This window comes from Corvus cornix, chromosome 2 (genome assembly GCF_000738735.6).
Source record: "Corvus cornix cornix isolate S_Up_H32 chromosome 2, ASM73873v5, whole genome shotgun sequence".
In the NCBI taxonomy this organism is placed as follows: Eukaryota; Metazoa; Chordata; class Aves; order Passeriformes; family Corvidae; genus Corvus; species Corvus cornix.
In genome coordinates, this window is record NC_046333.1 from 54,535,863 (window position 1) to 54,562,089 (window position 26,227).

The following is a 26,227-nucleotide window of genomic DNA, read 5'->3' on the forward strand; positions in this document are numbered from 1 at the left end:
ATGCATGTTGGTCGTGATCAGAGACCTGTGAGGCCAAACTCAGGTTTTCCTGTAAGCAAGGCAGTGACCTTTCAGTCTTGTCAGGACCAAGGCAGTGCTGAAGGCATGCTCAGATCTTGAGGTGTCTGGAGCTCTTGAAGGATGGGAAAGGAAGAAGACTTTGACTAGACAAAGGAAAGGATATATTTTACAGTGAGAGTGGTGAAACACTGGAACAGGTTGCCCAAAGAGGTAGTAGATGCCCCATCCCCGGAAATATTCAAGACCAGGTTGGATGGGGCACCTACCCATCCAACCTGATCTTGAATAAACTGAGTAAACTGGTCCAGTTGACGACGTCCCATTCATTGCAGAAGGCTGGGACTAGGTGACCTTCAGAGATCCCTTCCAAACTGAACCATTCCATGATTCTATGATTCTAAGTGTTAAAAGAGCTCAGGTGCTGTTGTATTTAGGGAGCAGTTGAATAAGGCTTTCCAGGGTCATCCTTCTTCACTCACCTCACTGAATTTCACCACCAGTCTACTTGAAACATAGGCAGTTTTTTTACTAGTGTTTTTCCTTGAGAATTGGCTCAAGATCATGTAGCAGTATAACATGAGAATTCTAGTAATTTTCTTAGCAGTCTTAAATGGGAAAAAAAAATCCATTGAAGCTTGTTTTCACAAAAATAAAGCTCAATAGGACCGACTTTCAGTCTCACATCTAAATATCCTGACTTATGAATATACACAGAATGTTGTATTTGTATTCTAAGACAATTGTTATGTTATTTTCTCTATGTAATTCTTCTCTTCTTAGTGGTATCATTAAAATAATCGAAGATTGTTTTCTATTGTTTATAAATGGACTGTTATTATCTATTCATTTATGACAAGGTGACAGTATTTACTTATCTAGTTTGCAGATAAGCACTACATAGTCTGTTTTTTGTGTTTATTTGGAAAAGTGGGGTTGGAGGAAGGCTCCAAGTCTGCTTTGGTCTAACTGCTATTTTCTAGGTCAGTGAGATGCAGCAAGAAGAGAAAGGTTGTGCTGTCTCACAGAACAGCTGAGCATGTGCAATGGGCACGCATATGTGGGGGAGGCAGAAAAGGAAGAGAATCCTGCGAGTGGGAGGCTTTTAAAGAAGCTGAGATTGGGAGATTGCTGAAAAGGGGGTATATATGTTGCTGGGCCTCAGAGGTGATGGAAGAAACTTCCAAGGGGCACAGGGGAGACTACAGTTTGCTGAAACACTGGAATTAGTTGACTTGTTGGACTGAAAATGTAAAAATAGATATTCTTCACAGATTTAGAGTGGGCAAGTACAGATCTGTTTATGAATCCTTATAATTTCTCTACCGTGAAGATGCATTTAGGAATCCTTATCATTCCCCTACTGTCTCTAAGACAAAGCAATTAAAGAGTTAAATGTTTTTGGTTTATAATGTAATAGGTGTCTTTGAGATCCTTTACCTTTTTAGTATCTTTACATAACTCCGTTTAAGGGAAAGCGCTGAAATATCTACCTCAAAGCTATGACTAACTTGATACATCATTATTAACTTGAAAACTTGCCCTGGAGCTGGTTTTGTATGCAACCTTTTAGTTACACGCACGTGGTAAGCTCCCTGCCTCTATTACCAACCCCAGTCTATCCTAAAATCCCCTCAGAAGGCCCGAGACCAGCCAGAGTGGGCACTGGCAGCCTGGCGATTGCCCTGGAGGCAGCCACAGGCCCGCATCCCAAACGGTGCACTGCCAAACACGCCCGGGCAGGCTGTGCTAGGCAGTCTGCAATCCGCCGGTGAGGCTGAGCGTGCCATGCTTGCGGCCGTCTCGGAAACAGCTCTGGACTGCAGCGGGGCTGCCCGTGTGTCACGTTCATGCTGACTTAGAAACTAGCACAGCGTTGACAAAATTTGGTTGAAGGCACAGCTTGGTTTTGGGACATCCCAGAATGATGGCTCGAGATGCTGCAACTGGATGAAATATCCCTCCAACAGCAGCCTGTCTTGAGGGGTAGAAAACAGCGCTGGGCAAGACAGCAGGGTTTGATTTGAAGGTGTCGGCATCCTGCCGCTGCCTGCCCCGGTGTTCTCCGAACACGGCGGGGGCATTCCCTGGGGTCAGCAGCGCGAGTCACCAACTGGTGACACGGTCACCGTCTCCAGCGGGCGGAGAGGCTGCAGGGCCCCCAAGAGCTCCGAGTTCCCCTGCCCCCGCTGGGCCACCAGCCGTAACCGTGGAGGAACCCGGAGGGCAATCAGGCCCTTCACAGGGATGAGGCGGTGCTCGCCCTGCAACGCCGGCGTTCCGCCGGTGCCCGAGGCCGCATCTCCCACAGCCTCGCCCGCCGCCAAGCGCGGGGCCCGCGGGGCCGGTCCGGACCGTGCCGGGCGATCACGGGGCCGCGGCGGGGCCGGCGGGGGCGGCGCCCCGTCCTTGCCTGTGAGAGCGAGCGGTGACGGCCGGCGCTGGCGGGCTGGTGCGCAGGCGGGGAAGCTGCGTGCCGCGGTCGGAAGGGAGGGGAGCGGAGGAAGGGAAGGGACGGGAAGGGGTGGCCGCGCCGGGCACAGCATGGCTGCCAAGGTAAGGCACCGCCGCCGGCGGGCGGGCAGGCGGCGGGCGGCGGCGGGGAAGGGGCCGCGGCGGGGCGGTTGCCGGGCTTGACCTCGGGCCTGTCCTTGACGAAGACCGGCGGTGGCGCCTCCTCCTCGGGGCTCTGCGGCCGCTCGCCGCCGGCCCCAGGGGAGCGGGCAGTGGGCAGCGGGCGGCCCCCCGGCCGGTGGGGCTGGGTGCCAGCTCGGCGAGGATCCGCACCTGCCCGCGCCGCGAGCAGCGGGCCTGCGCTCCGCTTGCGATGCATCATCGGTGTGAATGACACTGCGCGGCGCCTCCCGCGGTCGGTGCCGCTGGGTCGGTGCCGGGGTCGGTGCCGGTGTCGCTCTCCCCGGCGCGGCCCCGCACTGCCCCGCCGGGCACCTGTGCCTTGGCCCGGCCGCGGCTCCGCCAAGCGCAGTTGGGCCCAGTAGTGCCTCAGTGAGAGCCCCACCATGCACCTTCTTTCACAACGTACAGATGCATAAATATACACGTACACTCATGTTATACATGCGGACACACACACCGGTTTAGACGAGAGGATGCAGCGGGTTCTTGGGACGGCGGCTGGTGGGTCCCGGAGTGGGCACAGATATTGGCCCTGTCCTGCTTGCAGGCCTTAGTGTGATGGTCTTTTTTTGCTTTTTCTCCCATTTTCTCCATGTACCTATTTTTACCTTCTGTTTTCACATTTGGTTATAATTTCCAACCATTTTTACGTCTCAGTGCTCTCCTGTGAGGTTAATACCTGCTATTTAGACTTTTTTGCAGATCAGAAGGATAAACAAATTGAAATACTTTATTTAATTGCCTAAAATATACTCCCACCCCAGAAGAAAAATTTGCAATTAGCTGGATCAAGTCCATATCGAATGGCAGATAAAATTAGATGTAGTGTTGGTGTTTCAAAACTTACTACTTTCATTAGGTTTCGTATTTGAATACTGACACTTTAAAAAGAAAATACTCGATGTCCTTCTTATATTGAAGTCAGTGATGAAACTTACGTTGAGGAAACATCAGAAAACAAAGCTTCCCCCAACAACTCAAAGCAGCACATGGCTCAGTGTGGCTGGAATTGTGTGCTCCTTTATTTCAGCTCGTCTAGAGCAGAGCTGCTTTGGTCAGCACCTTTCTCAATAAGAACTTAGGTTATCTGAACTGTGTGCTGTTTTAATGGATTGAGCAATATTTGATTTCTCATTGCTAGCATGTATTGGAACAGTCATCCCCAAATCTTGTGTCCGCTATTTGTGAATCTCAGCTGCCCTGTCTAGCTTTTTTTAAAATTTTTGATTGCCCACTGGTCCATACACACAACGTATCAGTTACTTCTTACCAAACCATTGGCTTTTAAAGATTTAAAAGTCTTTCATTCTCTGAATTTTTGAACCTTTTACTTATTTTCTCTTCTCCAAGCAGTGGTTTGTATTCTGCAATCCATTTGAACCTATAGTAGTTACATATACTCAAAAAATACTGTATATGTAGTTAGTGTTTGTCTAATTGGGTAGACACGTGTGCTCCATGCTACACATTTGCATGGTGCCCTTTTTCTTTCAGCTAGATTTCTTACACAGTTCAGATCCCCAAAATCTACACAATTATATGTTAGAAAGACTCAGCACTTTAAGAGACACTTAACTGAATATTGTACATTTCAGGTTACATCAGGCTTGGCAGAGAGATACCCAATAAAATGAATAATGGCTTAATCCTCATGTCATATGCATTCTTGGTGCATTGCAAGGCAGAGATACAGCTCTTTGTACCCCAGGGTATACAGTCCTCACATAGCTTTCAAGGAAGGCTTCTGGTTGTAAGCCTAAATGCGTTCTGAGAGACTTATGTTAGAAACAAACGAACTGTAACTCTGAGCAGCTAGAATGGATTAATTATTACATTACCTTGTTAGACTTCAAGGGGGTTTTTGTCTTCAGTTGAAACAGTTAAACACAGGTGAATTTCTATTTTTATTGAGGTCAGTTGCAAAATGCAAGTAGCATTTTGTACTTTAAGGGTACCATTTCAGCTTAGGTTCTGCAAGCACACATATGAATAACTTTGCCACGGAAAGAGCTTCTGGGCCTGAAGTTACTCACGTGTGCTTGCAGGCATGGGCCTTGGTTTGTGTTCTAACTTCCTCACTGATGCATCTCAGTAATGTTTGCCTTTTTCACCTCAGCCAAACAATGGACTGGTGAGTTAAATGCTTTTTCTAAAATTTCTTTAGTACTTTTTCCTTGCCAGTGTCCTGCATGACCGCTTCCTTTAATTTTTTAATTATACCCTTTTAGGCATAGAGTCTTTGGGATTGAATGTAATTGGTCTTTGCTTGCAAGATTTCAAATGTTGACATTTTAAGCAGACTCTAGGAATTCAGTCTCTCAAAACGAAAACCCAAATGGAATACTGTTAAGGCTGCATAGTTAAGCACTCAGGTATCAAGAAATGGGCACTACAGCTCCATTTAGTTTTCTTTGTTGTATATAGCTCAATGTTTGCAACTTATACAATATTTTAAACAATGAATATTGACATCAGTGTGTTTTCTTAAACTTTGAAAACATTTTCTGAAACTGCTTTGGGAAAACTACACTGTAAATTATATTAGCACAAATTGCCAGTAAAAACCAGAGGTGAGATTTCCCGGTAGATTTTTACCCCATTGGTAACTAAATTACTGTCCTGGGTACTGGCTGCTTTTTCTGCATTGTGCAAAAAAAAGAGGCTATGTGGAACCTCTTCATGGTAATGCACGTACAAAGCACTAATGTTTTACATAGTATGTCCTGCTTATTTCTTCATTTTGAGTGTTTAACAATGCAATCACAATGTTGTTTTTCTGCCCTTTAGCCATATAGTTCTACAGAGAATTTACATAGTCTAGCTAATGCCCCTTGCCACTCACCTGGTGTGTATTTTACAGCAAAATTAAATGTTTGTGTTGAGTGAATGTCAGTTACCCTTGATCCCTATTCCGCTACACAGTTCTGGGCATAACTGTTGTCTTATGCATGTGCAAAGTGTGACTTGCTGTCTTTTTAAAGTTCTACTGCTTGGTAAAATATGAACATATTTTCAGTGGGAGGTTCTAAGGTATGTCTCAATGAGACTTCTTTCTGTAGCTGATTTTGCCTTTGCTACTGTGCTACTTTGTCTGTTCAACTTAAGGTCAGAAACTGACATTTATAATGGGAGCTAGTATACATAATATTTTTAAACTTTATATTTCATAACCACTAAGCTACATTCAAAACAGTTAAAAATTGCATTAGTGAAAATTCCAAACTCAAATAATTTTGGTAGATAAATCAAAGCCTAGAAAACTGTAAAAACAGTGGCTTAGCATGGAAGCACTTGAACACCATTAAACTTTATCTCTGCTATGGATAGCATTGAATATGCTGTGGATAGCAGGGAATAAACTTCAATAATTGTATGAACTGCATAATTCCTGTATCACTATACAGGAGTTGATTTTTAAATACTGTGGAATATCTCTGTTTCTAATGTAATTGGTTTTTTGTGTGTCGTGTGTGAACTTTTATCCATGGGGCACATATTGGTTGCCCGTACTACCCAGACTGTATAAACTATTTCAAAATTATTGTCTTACGAGCAAAGTGAACACAAATACTGCATGCTAAAAAAGCTAGGTGTAAAATGACTGTTCAAGAGAAGGCATGAACCTTACATCAGTACCCGATGGGACTGCTTGCATGCTTAATTTTAAGTGCATGTGTAAGTCTTTCGAAGAACAAATGCCTGGCTGTCAGAACTAAATCAATAATGTAACAAAAAGAGATTTGTTGCTGACTTATGGGACAATATTTGGGATAGTTCCAATGCAAGGTAAAGAAAATTGGTTATGCAATTTTCATGTATTTAACTTTTTTTTTTTTAATTCTCTTTTCTCTTGTGTTTTTCTGAAACTGTTTATTATGGAAGCTGTACCAGTGGAGTTAAATGTTGTTTCTGGTTACTGCCACATTTACCTTTAAAGTCCTAAACCTTGTCATATCAAAAATAGTTAGTCCCCAGACACAGGCTCCTTTTATTTCTTGGTGTTACTGTAGTCAGACATTTCACACTGAACATCCCAGTCCTGCAAGATGCATCACCTCAGCTGTATTACCTGGAGTTCTGTGAGGGATTGATGCCACTGGCCCTGCCTCTACGAACTTTTTTGTCTGCAGAAGCGATTCAGTGCCTGTCCTGGAGAATGTGAATTAGTGAGGTTTGGGTAAGCAGTGGTTGAAATGCAGGCACCATTGCAATGCAATTCTAAATAAATGTGATTGCAAACAATCCTGAAAATATTAGATGCTGGCACAACCATGCCACTTTGATTATTTTGCTGCCATGCACACCCAGTGTGTCCCTTTGTGCATCATACAGTTCCACTGTGCCTCTTTGTTCAGCTCCTTCTCCTGTGCTCCTCTCTCCTGTGCTAGCAGTAGCGTGGGGTGTGCCTGGGAACAGACTGAATTCGTTCTTCTTGCCCTCAGTTGTGCCATTCTTCCCTTCCTCCAGCAAAATGGAAGAGAAGAATTGCATTGCATTGGACATGGATTTGTTGGGCCCTCAGAAAAGAAGAGGTGAGGGATTCTGGCATCATGATGGGCTACTGTGTCCATGAAAGGAGTGGAGTCCATTGTGGACAGGCTCCAGCCACTCAGTGAGATCAGTTTTGGAGAGGAAAGTGGTTGGTGAGTAAGGAGAGAGCAGTCTGTTTCTCTGAAGCACCACTGAGTTTGTGTACTATAGATTTAATAGTGTCATGGCACTTAATGGTACCACGATAATTTTTTTGGATGTGATAGCATTATGTAATATCCATGTGGAAAGTCCTGTTGCTAGTCTGTACAGGTCCAGCAGTGCTTGCTCATGCATAGTTATTTTGGATCTGTGCAGAAATATGTAAATTCTTAAAAACTGTATGTATCATAAGACTCTTCTTTCCACTTTCCTCTCAGAAAAAAACCATGTATTTATGCTGCTTATGACTTATTACTGCATCTTGATTTCTTAAGAGACCAGAATTTGCCTGATAGAGGGACACTGAATTTGTATGAGTGCTGATAACTTCAGACCTTTTCTAAGTACAGAGTAGCATGAGCGATGACTGCAGCTGAAACAGAGAAGAAGCCAAGTAATTTACTCCACTGTCCTGCCTGTCATAGTTTATGTGTTTAGTTCTATTTGGTTTCTTTTACTGCATAAATCTTTCCTTATTGTGGTTACCTTCAGGAAGACTGCTTGAGTCCTAGTCTTACAAGGCTCACAGTGTTACAGGGCCCACTGACAAGAATCATCCCAGGAAAGGCACTCATGGAGCAACTCTGATGTGGAAAAAGTGTATACAGTTCTCTTCTGCAGTGGATGCTGAGTTACCCTGAAAAGAAGCTTTATTAGAATGGGAGTTTGGTCTCAATTGAGTTTACCTGTGTCTTTGTACTACTGTTTCCTCTCTGACCCCACCTTTCCTTATCAGAGCAAGGTGGGGGCAATAGGAGGTGGTGAAAGAGGTTGCTTCATGTCTTCAATATGTTAGGTACTGATGCCATCACATGTTGCAACTGCCAGTGGTTTTGGCAAATTTTTGAAACTTGCTTATTTCCATTATGGTGTCCCTGTAAGAGGAATTGCAGGGTGGCTTTGCTTCCTGTATAGCCCAGGACAGCGCTACTGGACCCAGCAGTTACGTGTATATCTTGTCTTTTGTGATGCCTGCTGAAAAGTATTTAAAGTTATCTGGATTTTATCACACCGGGAAATAATTTCCTCTTTCTATGCAGCTTTGTGTCCCAGGAGGTTAGAGAAGCTCTTCCAAGTGTGCCTCAAACCACGTGTTAAAGGCACTCCTCCTAGAGCTGTAATGTAGACAAGCTTACAGCCCTGAATGATAACAATGTGTCTTCTGACCAGCTTGTTTAGGCCAATATCTATTTTATTTGTTTATGTTGTCCAAGGAGTATGACAAGGAGGTATGTGATACTGTATTTCCTGGAGGATGGCATGAATGTGCTGCTGAATTTTAGCTTCATTTTTGCTTTTGATCTATGGAATTGCCTCTGCTTTGGCTGTAGAATGGCTTTACCATACTGAATAGAGCCTGTGTGTTTGTATGGTGCCAAACCTAAACTTGCATAAGGCCTCTAGGCACTACTTGACTCTGCTAATCATGCTGTTTTGCTTTAGCTACAACATAATCTTCAGGAACAGAGCAACTGATGTTTTATGGTGCTAAATAACTATGGCTAGTAAAATGTAAGGTTGGGTATTTTCTGGTGCATTCTCTTTCTGGAAAGTATCTGTATCTCAGTCATTTGCAGAGAGAAAGAGGTCCTTACAAAAATACTCTATATTCAGTTGCTTTGGAATAAAGCAATTTCAGCTGAAGCTGTGTTAAAACACTTAAAGGAACACTGTAAATGCATTTTTCATAAGTTTTTAAAATAATGTCATGCTATTTACAAGATCTTAGAAACATGCAATTGCAATTATATTCTTTACCAAAAATGTTACTTGACCTGAACAAAATCCAGTGTGTTAAAGGATGAAATTGCTCATAAAGAATGGGTTGTTGGCATTTTTCTTTCTCTCTGAAGAGGAAAAAAAGAAACATTTGAGAGAGAGACAGGCAAAGTGAATGCATATACACCAAACTATGTGCTTTTAGATAAGAAACAGAAGAAATACAGCTTGTCGCAGGACTAATCACATTCCTTTTGGTGTATACATGTGAGGTCCCTAACATCAGCTGCTGGATTCATATATCTATGATGTCCTGCATGCCTAGGCAGCCTGCAAGAAGTGTTTTTATGCTGACCAGTATGGTCACTCTTCACATCTCCTTGGAGATCTGCCTTACACTCTGGCCATGTGAAAACCAGTTTAGGCAAAGATGATTTTTAGATGTTCTTTAGATTAACATCGTCATGCCTAACTTTTTTACCTACTTGACTTTGGAATTAAGAAACCTACCAGAGGTGTCAGGAATCGGTACCTAAACAGCCGGTGTGCTGAGTAGGGAGCATTTAAGGCAGCCAATGGGAAATGAAGGGATAGGATGGAGAAAAGTCCCAGGAGGATCTTTAAACAGCAAGATTTGCACCTCTGTTTCATGCAGGGCCACTGTGTAGGTATAATGCAACACAAGGACTGAGGGCATGAGGAGTGGGCCAGAACCTGATTCAGTTTCTAGCAATTAGGGTACCCAGCCGGGAGGGGGGAGATTCGGATTCTCTGTTGCCAGCAGTGTTGATGATTTTGCATGAACGATACCTCCAGCTGCCACCGTTTCGGAGGATTGCTGCCTGGTGCTTACTGTCAATGTACATTAGATGTGTTGCATGTGTGGTTGCTGGTTGCTGGGCTCCTGGTTAGTGTGTCTAAAATGTCTCTACATGCTCAAATCAGGGCTGTGGCAGTTCTGGATGTGCACCTTGGTGAAACTTCTAGAATCCTAAAACCTTAAATCGCATGTGACTTTCTGCTTGTAGAGATGGAATGGTTTTTGCATCATGCTGTGACTGAGGTAGTGGAGCGTGCTAATGGGTATGACCCTCAGAGGCTGAGCAAAGTGGGGTTTGCAAATACACAAATACACGTTTTATTTGTAGAGAGCGCACAGAGATGGGCAGGCTTGTGCCCACATAGCTAAACCTTTTAAAAATACTTTTAAAATCTTAATATCATCACTTCTTCCATAGCTTTAGGAGCTTAATGGTTCTTTTTTGAAAGCCAAGGCTAGGCTAGACCAAATCTCGGAGACTGGTTCTTTGCCTTCCTCATACTGGGCTGATTGTTTCTCTGCTCTGATGCCAGGGCTGAACTTGCTGTAGCTGTTGTGTTGGTTGGGTTGGTGTGGAGAGGTACCTCTTCGTTTCCTGAACTGCCAGGTCACTGCAGTATTTAAAAGTTGTGGTAGCCATGAAGTTGTGATTTCACTAAGTAATCATTCAGTGGCAAAACTAGGGTAGTGTAAGGGTGCAGGGGTGAATTGGAGTGGATAACTGACTGGGCAAAAAGTGACACAGTTTTTTTTTCTTTTTAAGTATATATAAATTGGTTTTGTTTGCATCAGATGAGATCAGTTCCTAATACAGTTCACAGCAAAGCAGCTTAAGGAGTTATATGGATGGCACTGAGCACAGGAATACCTTAAACTGGAAACCTGCAAAAGGTTGTTTAGTGTGACCACCATAGAACAATTTACTGCTGTGCATTTATAGGTACTTTTGCACTTTCCATTGCTCAGCAGAGAAATAGGAAGGCTGGGTTTTTTACTTTTGGTAAGTGGTTTGTCTGTTGTCAGCCATGGTTCATGCTGGGATAGCCATAGAGATTGTAGGGATTTTTCCCTAAAGGTAGGAGGCGCAGTGCAAGAATGTAGCCATGGGGATGTAACTGTAATATTGCGTAGGCAAAATTGTGAGACTGTCACAGAACTAACTGGTCAACTAATTACCCATTAGTTATTTACATGCCAGTGGGCAAAAATTTAAATTGAAAGAATGAAAGTAAAAAATGGAACTGAAACACCAAGAAAGCTTTGTTATAATTCTTCTTTTAAATATTTATATTCAACTCTTTTAAAGTATTTTGTCCCATTTTCTCTATAATGCCTAATACCTGGACTGATAGAAATGTTTTAAAAGGAGTTTTCCGAGTAAGCAGAAGTAGAAAATCAGACTGCCCTTGCAAATGGTTTCTAATGTTGTGTTGTTTTTGTTTTTAAAAGATGTGTCTCTGATTGGCTTATTTATGTATTCAAATGTGACCTGACTTTGCTGTAGAAGGAGTAACTGCCACTTGCTTTAGGCAAGTTTGTGGTTGGTTTTGCATTGATTAGTCTAGCTGGTCTCTACATGTTTATCTAACAGTGCTGATCAGCCTTAGCTCAACACCACACACAGAAGATGACTCCAGCCTTAGTCTGTAGGAGTCAGGCAGCTGGTGAAGTTCTAACTCTGTGAAATGAAATCCTAACTCTCCAGAAATTTGGGAAATTAAAGGTGGATGACTGTAGTGCTGAAGATGAAGGAACCTTGAGTGCCACGCAATAATCTGTGTTTTTTTCCTTTGATTGGTAGTTTCTGAATGATTGATACATATGTGAATTGTTAAGCGCTCTGTCATTTTATGAATTACCCATATTAACATGTATAAAGGTCAAAATGAAAAAGGTCGCTACAGAGAGATTTCATGCATTTGTGGTTTAGGTTACTCTTGTCTTTATGACTTATGACCTCCACATGCCCTTGGTCTTGCTCCCCACCAGCCAGGCCATGTTAGCATCAATAATACTGCTTTATCCCTTTAGCAGAAGACCCAAATCTCAAAGGCTCTGGACCAGAGCTGGAGGGAGGGTACTCTGAGAACAGACACCTGAGACTTTTTTTGGGATTTATCTTTGTGTTGGGCTTTTTTGCTGGTTGGGGTTTGGTTTGGATTTTTTTTTAACCCAGATATCATATTTGGAAAACTTGGGCAATCTAAGTTTATTCTAATAAATAGTACTATTGCAACTTGTGATTGTTTTAGTTACTCTAAAATATGTTTCCATTCTTAAGTGACAAATTTTCTTTACTCTGTACATCTCCTTAGTCTTTTCACATTTTTGGCCTTCATACTTTTTATATTTTAGGTGGTTGTGATTTCAATGAATAGGACAGGTAACCTCTCTTGAAACTGTTAATTCTTGCTCCTGCAACTGTCCTTATGAGAGGCGAACACTTTCCAGCCGTATTAGTGCTGTTTGAATTATTACTGCTTCTCTTTGATTAAAATCAGGTGCAAACAATGAAAAAATATGTTAACACTGTATCTTAATGCATACTACTAGATTAATTAAATTTGATGTACTGTGGAGAGAAACACAGACGTATATTCATTCAGACCTGTAAGATCACCTTTTTGTGAAGTACAGTGCTTTGCAGAAAGCTGATAAAGAATGTACTCCAGCACCACTTTGGGGTATCTGGGGCAGGATTGTCTGACAGCAAAACAGACTGATCAGGGAGGCAAATAGTTAATGATATGTTGTAATTTGAAGAAGAGTCTTTTAGAAACTGAGCATTTTAAAGCTCATTAAATGCTTTTGACCAGCATATATATGATTCGCTAGAAGCTGCCAGAATACAGAATTAAATTCACCTGCTAAGGTCCAAGTTTTGGGGAGCCGGCAATGATAGTCCTAGAGTTGTAGTTATCTGCAGAACTATTGTTAGATTATATTGAGATTAGCCACAAATTATATAGCTGGAACTTGACTGTGTCTTCTTTTCAAAACAGAAATACCAAAGAAGCGTTTTACTTGAAGGATATTAGCATTACACTTGAAGGGTGTAGTCATTAAATTGTTTTCCAGTCTTCCGGTCCCACTGTGAATCAATCCCTTGTGAAGATAATACACCCTGTAACTCTTAAAGTTTAGTTTTTTAAAAAAAAATTCCATCCGTTTAAAAATTTCAAGGCTTTTAAAGGTTATTTTTGCAATTATGGGGACCTCTCAGAAGAGTAATACATGTGCTTTTTACAGTTACGATTGTTACGGCCTTGATGATTAGGCTAACTGGAGGATTGCAAAGAGTAAACTTAATTTCAAAGCTAAAATACAGGAGATGTTGTGTAGCTAGATGACCACAGTTATTAGCCAGTCTTATAAATACACAGAAGCAGACCTTGTTTTCCTTCCTCCTTCAGAAGAGGAGAACTGAGGGGAGACCTCATCACAGTCTGCAACTTCCTTGTGAGGGGAAGAGGAGGGGCAGGCACTGATCTCTTCTCTGTGGTAACAAGTGACGGGACCCAAGGGAATGGCCTGAAGTTGTATCAGGGAAGGTTTAGGTTGGATATTAGAAAAAGGTTTTTCACCCAGAGGGTGGTTGAGCACTGGAACAGGCTCCCCAGGGAAGTGGTCACAGCACCAAGCCTGGCAGAGTTCAAGAAGCGTTTGGGCAATGCTCTTGGGCACTTGGTGTGACTCTTGGGGATGGTCCTGTGCAGGGACAGGCATTGGACTCGATTATCTTTGTGGGTCTGTTCCAACTCAACTTATTCTGGGATTCTGTGATTCAGATGTTTTTATGTAATTAGTCTTCTGTAGTATCAAAACCATGGCTGTTGAGCTGAGGGCGCGCTAGCCAGGAAAACAAGAAGCCCAGAGGTCTGGCTGCACCGCGGCTCTAAGGGAGAGAAGGAGCTCCTCACCCGAAGGAGCTTGTCCTGGGCTAGGCTGTCGGGGTGCACAGGCAGAGGCAAAGAGGGAAGGAGGGGACTCTCCGTGTAGGTTGCGCGAGCAGGTTTATTGCTGGTGAAGGGACTAGAGATGAAGAATCGATTTTTGAAAAGGGTCCAGGGATTTTACTTGGGGCAGGAAAGGCGGGGATAAGGGTTCCAGCCAATAGGACAGGGCAGAGGAGGTGGGATTAACAATGGAGGAGCCAATGGGGATAACTCAGAGGAGGGATTACAGGGGATAGCCAGTGGGGGTATCGAGTAACACAGAAACTAATAGAACTAATACATATTTAACTAAGAGAAATTAATATTTACAGACTTATACATTAAACAGAGAGGGGGAAAACAAGAACCAATCAACACAAAGTAGGCAAATAATTGCGCCAAGGGGTGATGGGATCTCGCCCTCACCGCCAAGGCCGTCTTCAGACTTTGGTGCCTGACACCGGACGTTGGGTTCTGGTGTTTCATCTGGGGTCAGGGTGGCCACAGCCACCTGCACCGCCACATGGAGCTAAACAGCTGTGGAGCAAATCTAAAATATATCATTCCTGAGCAGCTGTGGAACTGCACACGGAGGGAAGTGTGGGGAATCTAAAGTCTGGGTATTTCCTATATAGTTGAACAAATTTTTTAGACTGAAAACTTTAAGAAATGAGAACAGTGATTTATTTGATTTTCACTTGTCATTTGCCCAATAGAGTTTATTCTTTTTCTGTTTGTGACACTGTGATCTTGTTGGTACTTCCTTTGTAATTGAAATTGATTCACTGGAATTCAAATTGTTATGTAAAATGCTGTTGACCAGAGATTTTTCCAGTTCCATGCACTGTTCTGTATTTATCTTTTCACATTTTTCAGTTTCTGTAGGTGAACACTGCCTGATCTTTATTCACTGACAATTTAAAGATGTTCCTTCCTGGAGCCAAGCTTCATTTCTATCTGAGAATATAAGTTTAAACTTAATAGGAAACGGAAGGTTCAAAGAAGGTTCTGTGGCAGGTTGGAGTCTTTTTTTAGAGCTGGCTTAGCAAGAAGATGAGAAGAAAAAAATTAACTAGCACTTGCTGTGCTTTGTTTTTCATTCTGACATTGTGTACAGGGAAAAATGCCTGAATTTCAGAATATGGAAGGGCACACATTTTTCTGCCTTCCTCCTCATGATGTTTGCCTACTGCCTAAAAATGCACTTAGTCAACATGGGAGGATGCTTTCACAAGGATGATCCTAAACCAGATGCCAATCAATCAGCTAGTAGGAGGAAAAAAATTCTAATTGTCTTTATATTTTAGTTGCTGTTTCTTATCCCAACTTCCCTGAACTCTCTCAGCCAGTAGAATCATCATTTTTTGGGGTGTTTTGGGATTTTTGCCTCAGCCAGGGGGTATTTAATTCTGGGAAGTTATCAAAAGTGCCCACTTCATCAAAGTAAAGCAGTAAATTAGAGTAGTTTTAAAGGAATAAATTAGAGCAAATTATTCAGTGTTGGAGTAGCTTGAGCAGCATCTGACTACATCTTTCGTCAAAGGTTGATAGGTGTTAATCAAAATGCAGGTAACATCTTCAAAACATGAAAGGCCGTCAACAGGATCATGAGACAAAGATTCTCTGTACATGGAACTCTGGTTTAAAGGTCTGTGTTCAAATGTGTAGACACATGGTTTCCTATACTGAGAAATAAAATCTCCTGTCTTAATGCCTCTTAGTAGTGTGTTGTTTATGGTGTGGCTTTGCATTTTTTTTGCAGTTCTTTTACATCAGGTGCCCCCTACATCTGCTTAATCAAGTCTGGGGTCTGGTGTGTGCTCTTAGTGTGGGAGAGAGACTAGGATGTTGCCTTGTATCAGTAACAGGGCAGGAGTCTCCCTGCTTAAAGGACTTAATTTGAAGATATGTTCTGCAATAGCAGTCAAGCATTATCATCTGTCCTTTGTTATGTGACTTTCCTGTCATATCCATCCATCACATGATCTGAGGTGTAGGTCTTATTTTAGGATAGAAGAGGTCTGAAAATTAGTATTACTGAATACAAACAGCAGACTGTTCATTACTATTGTCATTTTTCTGTGCCTTGGAAATAACAGTCTATTTCCACTCTTCCCTGGATCCTTGGCTACTAAAACCTCTTGGTCACGTATTTTATTATTGTAGTTCTTTATCATGTTTGACAACTACTATTTGATGAAACATCACTGATTTAACAGATCTTTGACAGAAGAAACCTTTAAGTGAGGCACTGAGTATGAAAAGCCATTAGGAAAACACGGTATGTAAAAATACTGTGTCTGCCTGATTCCTGCTCTCAGCCCATTGTGCAGTCTGAATCTGACTAGAGAAATTTTCACGTGTTTAGGAGGAGAAATTTTTGAATAATTTCACATTTCCATTAAAATAGTTTTTGTCACTGACATCAAGTCAGCCTTCCTCCTTCCTGTCACTTCACCTGTCTAAGACTGCTTGCCATTGTGTGTCAGTCTAACTGGAAACTACTTTCTAAAGATCATGAATTAGTCCCATGTTGATGGTGTTCAAAAGGAAGAAAAACATGGCAACAACAAACTTTATACAATTGCTTTTACTCTGTTCACAGACCTAGATCAGTCACTTGGTCTGCATCTTTTTTTTCAAGACTAACTGGTGTGAAGCAGCAGGTTGAGTCTTTTCTGCGTTGTGAACGTTATACTACAGAAGTTTTGAGCCTCTTTTCTCTCCATAAAGAAAATAGTGGTGTAAAACTCTTAATGCCTGTAAAACTCTTGCAATTTGCTTTTGGTTTTCCATTACGTGTAACCTATAGATTCAATATCTCATGTATGAGAATAGCCCAAACCAGAATACTTAATTCTCAAGTGTGCAAACATTCAAATCCTGTATAATTGAAACAGCAGTTAATAGTTCCTTATTCTGTGTGCCTTTGACAAGTTAAAGATAATAAAGCAGCTTTTTCCCTTTTGTTGTGGATGTGTGGGGAGAGAAGGAAGTAAAGAGAGCACTGAACTTTTGAAAATGATGGAAATACCTTAGCAAAATATGCACAGAAAGACTGCCAAATACACTTGTTTTCCTTCAGTGTTTTTAGAAAGTTTTATACAGAATATCTACCTACAATTCTTTTGTAGCTTTGAAAACCTGGGGATACTTTGTGTTGTGTATGACCCACAATTTGATCAAACAAAGGGGTATATAATGAAACCTAGTGTGTGATCCCCTAGCTTTTCTGTTCACTGCAGGCTTTCTGGGGTAGTGCAGGTTGTGAAAGCTGTGAGGTGTAATCACTGATTGATCACCCAGTGGTTTTTTTGAGGTAAAGCGTTAATTTTTTGTGTTTCAAAGTGCTGGATCAACTGGTCAGAAAGAGGTTTTTTGGAATTCTGCTACAGTCTTGACAGTTGGTGCTAAAAAGTATGATACTATGGGATGGCAAACATGCTGTTCTGAATTCATTTGGTGATGTCAGGGTGCTGGTATCAACCCAAGTGTCCAAGGAATGAAATGGAAGAGCCCCTGGTTACTGAGACATCGAAAGAATAGTGCTAGATTTTCTCTAGTGTCTTAAACACTGCTCTATGTTTGTTAATCTGGTATTTTTAGAGTTTAGTTTGACTGCATTGCGGTCAAAGAAAATGGAAATGCCTTTCTCGGAAAAAAAAAGGTTTGATGCTGTTTCCCCCTCTTCTAAAAATGCTTTCCTGAAAGTAATTTTAAGGATTTTATCTTTAAGTTCCTGTGTTTAAATCAAAGTGTTCAGTTTGACATCATCATCATTATTTCCACTGCAACCAAGTGATCTCACAAAAACATTCTGAGGGCAATGCAGCAGAAGTAAATTTAATGTTTTAATGAAACAGTTATTGCTTTATGCAAATATCTATGATAAAATAGACTTACAGATGAGAAGCCAAAATCATTCAAGCTAAAATCAGAGTAGTTTGTAATTAAAATGTTGAAAATGTTTCTGCAGTTTCTTAAGGAGATGAGAAGATCTTAATTACTGTTGTCAGGTATCTTACAACTTAGGTGAATTATGGAGAGTTATTGTGAACTCTTTAACAATTTTGACTGAGGTGTGGCAAGTCAATGGCAGATAAACTCCTAGGATTACAGCGACTGCCTTGCATAAACAATATAAATCTTCACTGGATTATTTTATATTCCCACATGAAACTAAATTATTTCCAAGTATCCTCTTTGATAGCTTCACCTTTCAGTTCAGATCTTTAGCAAGAATGAAGGTCACACAACCACAGTGTCCTGTGGCAACTGTGTAATCTGCTAATATTTAAACATCAAGCAGTTGTTTGTTGTTAATATTGAAGGTAAGAATTGTGAAATAAAATGTTAAACTGGCTTTACTTTGTACTCCCTGTCTTCAGGGAGATGATGTAATAATTTTAAACTAAAGCACATATGATGCGAGTTGAACAAACAGTGATACCCTTGCTTACAGGCAAAAGAGTGTGTGTTTGCAAACACGTGTTTTGGCATACATATTTTGAGATGACAGGTAAAAACCTGTAATGGAGAGAGGTACTTGGTAACGTGAAAGTCCAGGTTTTTCATAGTCAGGGGTTGATTAGCATGTTTATGTGGGAAAGGAGGATAGTTACTGTGAGTCGGCTTTCACAGACCATGGCCGTGCTTCCCATGACCCAGTATACCACTATGGTGACTGCTGTAGGGACAGAAAAAAGAAAAAAAAAAACAACTGTTTTTTTTTGTTTCAAGTAGCACAGTGTTGTCATTTGCCCAAGTATGTGCTGGAATGCTCCTATTATTTTTGTTAGCTATGGGGAAGGGTTCCTGACCACAGGACTTTAGCTTTTCTTTGAGTCTCACCATTTATAGCCTTTTAATAATTTTACTTTGTGTGTGTGATGTTGTTTCCCTTGTGCAGGTGTCATCTGTTCTTTTTAAGGTTGTAGATTGGATCCATACACATGTAAGGATTCATGCCCGCTCCCACACCCTTCCCAGTTCTCTGAGCTGCTGAGGTGTAGCATTTTGTCTCTTCTGTCTTCAAAGAAGAAAACACAACACTGAAACAAAACACATTTACCTGTCAGTTATTCCTACATAATTCCTGTTATGCAATTATTAGTCAAGACATGTAATGTATAGGAACTTTTCTCCAGCACATTTCTTTTACTTGCTCATTCACAAGCATGAAGTCACAAATAACAAATTACTCTAGCAACAACTTAAGATGCTGCCTATAAACTTTCCACAAGTTTATGGGGACTGATTGCACATCCATATATAATTTTTTTCTTATTATAGAATTAGTAGTTATTTAAGAGTGAATCATTCTGGTTATGATACCCCTGTATGGCACTGTTCCAGGTTTGCTTTCTTCAAAAGGCAGCAGGTTTTTGTTTGTTGCTGCAAATGGTCTTGCTCACTCACTGGGACCTTGTGTTGACATCTGGGAGAGAGAATTATGCAGAAACCTTTTGTAATGTTATTCAGGGTGTCTGTTCTTGCCATTGTTTGCTATCTTGGTTCTGTAATTCATTAAGGTGTCAGATAAAGCATGGGATGCTTCTTTTTAGGACTCTGTGTGTACTGCATGATGTCAGGTGCAGTTGAGGACTTCGAGGAAGTTCCCTGGGAGTGCAGCATCATATCGTTCTTTTGAATCTTTGGATTGTGATGTCTCTTGATGGAAGCACCTCTTTAGGCTGCTAAAGCTGCTTTGTGCTGTGGCAGGGAAAGAGTGAGTGTTTGGGTGGTGGTTGGGATCTGAAGCTTGAAGCCAGGTGAAACCAGGAGTGATTGTCTCCTTTAAGCTGTGAACCTTGAGCACCTTGAGCGTGGGTGCCTTGGAGAGGCTTGTTATTAACTTGTATGTTGCATTCAGAGATGGATGCTTTATCCTGGTTCAAATACATATTTTATGCTAATAACATTGACTGCCAGGTAAGATTCATGCTGCTTAATAGTTCGGCACTTCTCCCTTAAAATTTTTGAATGATAACAGTATCATTCAGTATCTTAACTGTGCTTTCTTCAGAAACTGCTTTCAATCCTGCAGTTGCAACACTGGAGAATTTTCCTATCCTTTGCTTCTTTGAGTGAGATGAATGTTTTTCTGCTAGATGTAAGCCTCTAGAAGACAAATTGCTGGAACTGGGGTGACTACTTTCGAAAGATGAACATGAGGCAGTTGGTTTCTTGAGCTTATGGTCAATGCGCTGGTTGTACAGTAGCATTTTTGGTGTAACAAAACATGCTCTGGAAGAAACAAAAGGGAAAGTCTGTAATATGGGCTGAGGTAGCCACCAAAAATGTTTTACCAGGTTCATAATTCTTAGATATCCCTCTGTTTCTGAAAGGTGTAAGGAAGCAAAACAGAGAGCAAAGTAGCAGCATTTTAGCAGCATTAGATGCATCTAAAATCCCATCCATCTATGGTGAGTGGGAGTGGGTATTTTTGAAAAATACCCATGACTGGATGAAAATGTCATTAGACCATTCTGAGTAGTTCATTCTTTTTTATTTGAAGGGCCCCTTATATATCTTATGTATAATTATTACATTCTTCAAGTAGGCCTGGAGCTCTGGTTTGCTGAGATACATTGGAACGTGTTAACATTGCATAATGGCCATCACAACGTAGCTGGCTTGTTTATATTTGGATCACTGTCCTGAAGATAATCTGAGTAAAAATGTATTGCAGAAGACCTATGAGACAATAGGGAACATTACTATGAGGTAGAAGATACAGTCAGAGTATGGTGGAACTTCAGGATGGATAGGTAGAGTTATTGAAGAACTGAGCTTTTTCTGATAGTAACATGAAAAGTGAAAGAAATTCCTGTTTTTAACAAAGTTTTGGTTTTCAGGTTCAGTTTCTTACTGTACTGTAGTGCATCAATTTTTGTTGCTGGAAGGACAGCAGTTGTATCCTTGTCCTAGTCTGGAGGCTGACTACAAATAGTCCAGTTTGTTTCTAACTCCATTTTCTGATAAGTGCTTGAAGTTTGGAGTGGTTTGTGTTGACCAAAGTATGGTGCTTTTCCCGCTAGTTAAATGATACTGCTGAGCAATGGCAGTGCCTAGCTATTTTTACTATTATATTGGGGTAGTTATATTGTCCTTCTGTTTTCCAGGTCTTTAAATACGAAAATTGTAGAAGTACACAGTCTAAATGTATTTTTACATAGAGCTAATCTTGGAAATTCTTGTACCAGTTTTTCTTAAGATATGTACTGCTCCCACCTTGGTTTCTGTACTTACTTGGAAGTGTTGGACAAACTGGACAAGGATTGTCCGGTGTGTATATAATTGATAACTGTGTGTTGGTTCCTGATCAGTTTGTGTGCAAAAATACTGTGGTTCATTGGGAATCTCCTTGCGTGAGAACCATCTTATGAACAAGCCATCTGCATTTGCTCTGGGACTTTGAAAGTAGGATCAAAGCTAGAAGGTAATTGCACAATAAAGTAGGTTTGTTAGCTTTGATGCACTTGGGAAAAGTGACGCTTCCATGACTACCATGGTGCATAAGACTGGGAATTTACCAGAGATTGATAGTGAAGATGGAGTGAAGATGGATGTACTCAGACTCATCAGACTGGATGTACCTACCTTCTTGGTAGTTATCAATGTCTCTTGCAGTTCTTCCTACCCTAAGCCTTTGGACAGATAAGCCAAATGCCATCTGAACTGTATTTTCCTGGGAGAAATACTCAGTTTAGTTAGGGAGGTCTGTTGAGAAGGTTTTTGATCTGCATTCAGTGCCAGCTCTGTTGTCTGATCAGCAGTTGTCTAATTCTCTGCTTGGTGAGCTGGTCCACATCTTGCTTGAAATCTTGTAATTTGAAGTTCTGCATAGCTCACTTTCCCTTGTAGATCACAGTCAAGTTTTTTACTGCAGAAGGAATGGCAGTTCTTTTGCTGAGGTGAGAGTATGCATGTTGAACTAACAGAAAATGCTTATTGATGCAGCTGAAACAGGAGACAGTGCCCTTCACAGATGCTGATACAGAGCACTTGTAATTTAGGATATGGGTGTGATGATGGAAAGTGACCAAGGAGAGTTGCTAGGTTAGAAGAATGATTATATATGTTTGTGGTAGTATTAGTCTAAATATGGAAGAGAGACAATTCTCATCTATATAAATAAGTTATTTGTATTAAAATAAAAACTGGAGTGTTGTTTTAGCATAATACTTAAGCAGTATTAATGGGTTTCTGGTCTGAATTCAAACTTGTCCAGTAACTGTGCTTTAACTGGTTTCTGATATCCAGTCACTCATTTAAAAAAGAATGTAAGGTCAAACCCCAGTTTGATCTCCTTTGGAGTTGCACATTTGATGTGTATATGTATACTTTTAGCCAGAAGGAAACGTTACGATGATCTAATCTGACCTCTTACATAAACTGGGCCACATGTGTTTGAGTCTTACAGGTGGACTCAATAACTTGTGATGAAACTAAAGAATACCCCCATAAGACATAAGGTTTCAATTTTAATTTGAGGGCTTTTAGTGGTGTGAAATACACTGCATTCTTTAGTTGTGCTTAAGAATGGATGAACTTCTGAAAAATAATCTTAATTTCAACACAAGTTACAAGATCTTGTGATCACTTGTTGAGGCTTTCATCAAACATCTTTTCTCTGTGCGTGTCTGTAGATGGTTTTCTCTAGAGCTAAACAGACTGAGCTCACCGCTGTCAGCCCTGCCACAGCTCTGGTTCTCTGCTTGGAGAAGGACTGCTGTCCAGCATTTTATGTGCTTGGTGTCAGGAGATTTTAAATATGGTGAGGTGGGAGGGGGGGGCAACCTTACCTCTGTCAACTTTCTCCTTCACATCTGAGTTGTATTCAGATTAAACCAAGAGAAAGAAACAATATGAGGTGTTTATCTCTTTATCTTTGGTTAGGACTTGCTGTTGTTGCAATAAACTTTCTGGAATATTGTAGCAATTCTCAAGTATTCCTGGATCCCAATCACCTTTCTAGTCTATCCAGACCGTGGCTACTAAAGTGGTCTTTGCCCTAAAGGTGAGAAGATCAGATATTCTATTTTTGCCATTAGATTAATGCTATATTTACATTAATTCTGATTTTCCTACTGCACTTCTTCTTTCTCGCCCACCCATGTTGTTGTTCTTTACTGGGTGGAACACTCACTATGTTGTTAGTCTTTTTGTGTCTTTTGATACCATGCACTCTTTGACAACCTGTTTCTTCTACGTTGTGTATGACAAATACATTAATAGAGTTGGTAGGAAATATAATATAATTTTCTTTGATTCTGAATGGATTCCGTTTTCTTGTGTTGTACAGTTATATTTTTCTGGAAAGACTCTGCATTTAATTTCGAGTATGGAAGTGAGAGTGAAAATGCGTATCTCTGTAAATTGAGCATAACTTAATGAGGAGAAAAGAGGTCTCCTGGAGAAAATGGGCTGAAATTAAGATCAAGGTGCAAGGGAGTCTAAAGATATGAAGAGCTTCAGCATGCAAATCAATCTGTGTTACTGTCACAGAGCTTTGCTTTTCTCTGTGCACCCTTTGTTGAATGTTACTGCTAATGGGAGGGACTCAGCATTTTTAAGTGCAGTTCTTATATTGCCTGTTTGGTCTCATTCTTCATATATATTATATCACACATGTACACATAGTATGTTGGTAAAGACTTTCAGATGTCTACCTTAGGGATGAAAATCCCTGCTGATATTTTCTATGCATTATCCCAGTCTTTCCTGTGAGTGTTCTAACTTGGTTATAGTCCTGCACTTCAGTTGTTGTACTCCGTGTTCTCTCCTGGGTTTTTGTAATAATAAATGTTGTTTGTTGGAGAGCTTTCTTCACCGAACCTAACTTAATAGAAGTTGCTGTTTTAAGTGTTAGTGTCTGTTACATAGTATTTCTTTGTAAAGAGCAATAACAAACATTATTTCCCTCAGATCTTCTTTGTCAAATACCTTCTCATGCCGCTAGAGAGGTGTTAGGCCTGCCAGCTCATAGCTGGTTTTATCTTTATGGAGAGAAGACGGAAGTAAAATGGAGAGGTCTTTCCAGTAACAAAACACATCACCTAAACCCAGTTATGTGAGAGTCAGTAAATATCACCTGAGCTGACTGGAGAAGCAGCAGCTTTCATCTGTGGGTCACTTTTCATCAAGCATGTTACCTGTCAGCTTGCAGTCTTGTTGGCGTCAGGTTACTTAGCCTTCAACTGCTGACATAACAATTTACAGAATGGTATGGAAAGTGATATTTTGAGCTTTCTGGAGTGGGAATCTTCTAGTAACACCTGTCATCAGGATCAGTTTTCATGGCTGTGTGTGCAGCTTCAGCCTTGCCCTTAAGCTGGGTATGGATGAAGAGCTGAATCAAAAACTTCTTTTATCAGTGGTATGACTGCATTAGCATCACTCTTCCTGAAGTTCTCACGTAATATAATAGAGGCTCTTTTTCGTAATTGGGATCAGATACACCTTTTAGAATGGGCTTTGGTGGATGTCACATGGATGCACCAATTAACATGGTGTTAACCATGCCTTTCCTTTCCTGTTTGCCAGGAAATGGAAGAATGTGGGAGTAGACTGGGAAATGGAAAAAAGCTGTGGTATGCAGCCACTGCTTGGGCTGCCAGTCTGCAGTCCTTCTGTGCATTCATTTACCTGACCAACTTCAACCCATCTTTCAGTATATGGTTTGAAGAAATTTACAGTAAAAAACACCATTTAATTCCTCCATAATCAAGTGGGGGCTGAAAAATGGCAGCTGCCTCCCAAGCACATCTCCCGAGTTTCTCAAGGTAGTTAGTATCAGTGAAACTAAAGGAAAATGAGTGTAAGTTCATGTACATTTTCCTTTGGTTTTTTTCTCCCCTGGTTTCTTTAGTCTTAGCTTTCTGCAACAGTATGGAATTTAAACTTAAAGACAGATAAAGTATGACACTGATTTATATTTGATGGCTACAGGTGTTTGAACTGTCTTTACTTTGCCTGTATAGTGGCAAGGTTCTGGATTGAAGCAGCATAGAAATACTGGTTTTTTCTTTCCACAAAGTTCCCAATTGCTCTTGACTATCAGATTTTTACAGAAGGGGTTAAATTAAATCTCTGCTTGCAGTGATTATATTTAGGACAGCTTGCATTTTAGAAAACACACATTTTTATATTCTTAGCTTCACAATTACACTTTGATTTTTTGCAACTGCTTTCACACAGATTTCTGTGCAGACACAGAATTGGGACTCCAACTGTGGACTTTGTCAGTTGAGTCCTAGCATAGGTGTGGTTTTTCCCTTTTAAAAAAAAACTTCTAGAATTTTATAAGAAACCTTAATCATACGCTTTTCCTAAAATATTCTGGGTTTTGGTTTGGTTTTCTGAGGTTTTTTCACATGTTTTTGTGGGGGTTTTGTTGTCTTTTTTAGTTTTTAAATGATCCATTTAGGGCGAGGATAAACTTATTGAAGATTTGTCATTAAGTGTACGTGTGAAGATATAATGCTGTTGTACAGCACAGACTTCTTCCATTTTCTGCAGTAGCCCAGTGTGCTACCACAAATGCACTTGGGGTCACGTTCACCTTTACAGTCTGCCATTGCTGTTAAGAGTCAGTAAAGTAAAGTAGTGTTTTATTGATAACATTTCTGATGTTTAATTCTTAAGTGAGGGTAAGATTGTATGTCTTGTCCTTTGCCTGTTTATTCCCCACTCCAGATACATTTTCACAAGTTTTTTGAAAATCCAGGTTTGCTAGCAAAGTATCTGTTTTTTTAATTTGGAATAGACTGGTGAATTGACTTGTCAGATGAGGATTATTATGTTAGCAAACAAGATTTTATCAAAGTATCCCAAATAAAGAAGGGGAAACTATAGTAGGCACAGACTGAGAGGACAAATCCACTTGCTGCCAAAAGCAGCAAAAGAACTGTATGGTATATCAACCGGGATAATACTGATGAACTTACTCCACAGTGGGTTGAATATTTTTTGATTCAGTGTTTTGAAAAGAAAATCTGATTACTTTGGGCTTGTGGTGATAAATGGAACTTAGATTGTAGTTGGAACTGCTTAATTTGATCTGCAGAAAAATCTAGATACTCTGCTTTTTGAATTCACCTCATTAAAAGGACCTACACTGTAAGTTTAAAATGGTGTAATAAACCAAATAATTACATTGAAATTCTGTCTTTTATGGAGCTGCTTTCTTGAACAAGTTTGTGAGTCTGAGTATTTCATTCTTGCTTTTTATCAGTTGTGAACTGCATATGGTACTCTGAAATCCTTAGGTGAAAGGTGCTGGAAGTGTAAATGTCTATGGTAAAGATGATATAATGCTGAATCCCAGCAGAGAGATACATTATAAAGGTTTGGTTCTTGAATGTCTTTATGACTTGTTAATGTGTGGCTGTTTAAGAGTTGC

At 40.7% G+C, this 26,227-nt stretch overlaps 1 protein-coding gene across 3 annotated transcripts in view; it reads left to right on the top strand.

Moving 5' to 3' along the window:
• The first annotated feature begins 2,491 nt into the window (after positions 1-2,491).
• The window catches only part of SLC25A13 (solute carrier family 25 member 13), a 104,711-nt gene continuing 80,975 nt past the window's right edge, over positions 2,492-26,227 (top strand). The window contains exons 1-3 of one of the 3 annotated variants that reach the window (XM_039549979.1): positions 2,548-2,574; positions 4,772-4,786; positions 8,562-8,576. In XM_039549979.1, the coding sequence (XP_039405913.1) occupies positions 2,563-2,574; positions 4,772-4,786; positions 8,562-8,576 (42 nt within the window). In that variant the 5' untranslated portion in view covers positions 2,548-2,562. Of the gene's footprint in view, positions 2,575-4,771; positions 4,787-8,561; positions 8,577-26,227 lie in introns of all 3 variants that reach the window. The other 2 variants (XM_039549980.1, XM_039549981.1) reach the window with 2 other exon arrangements.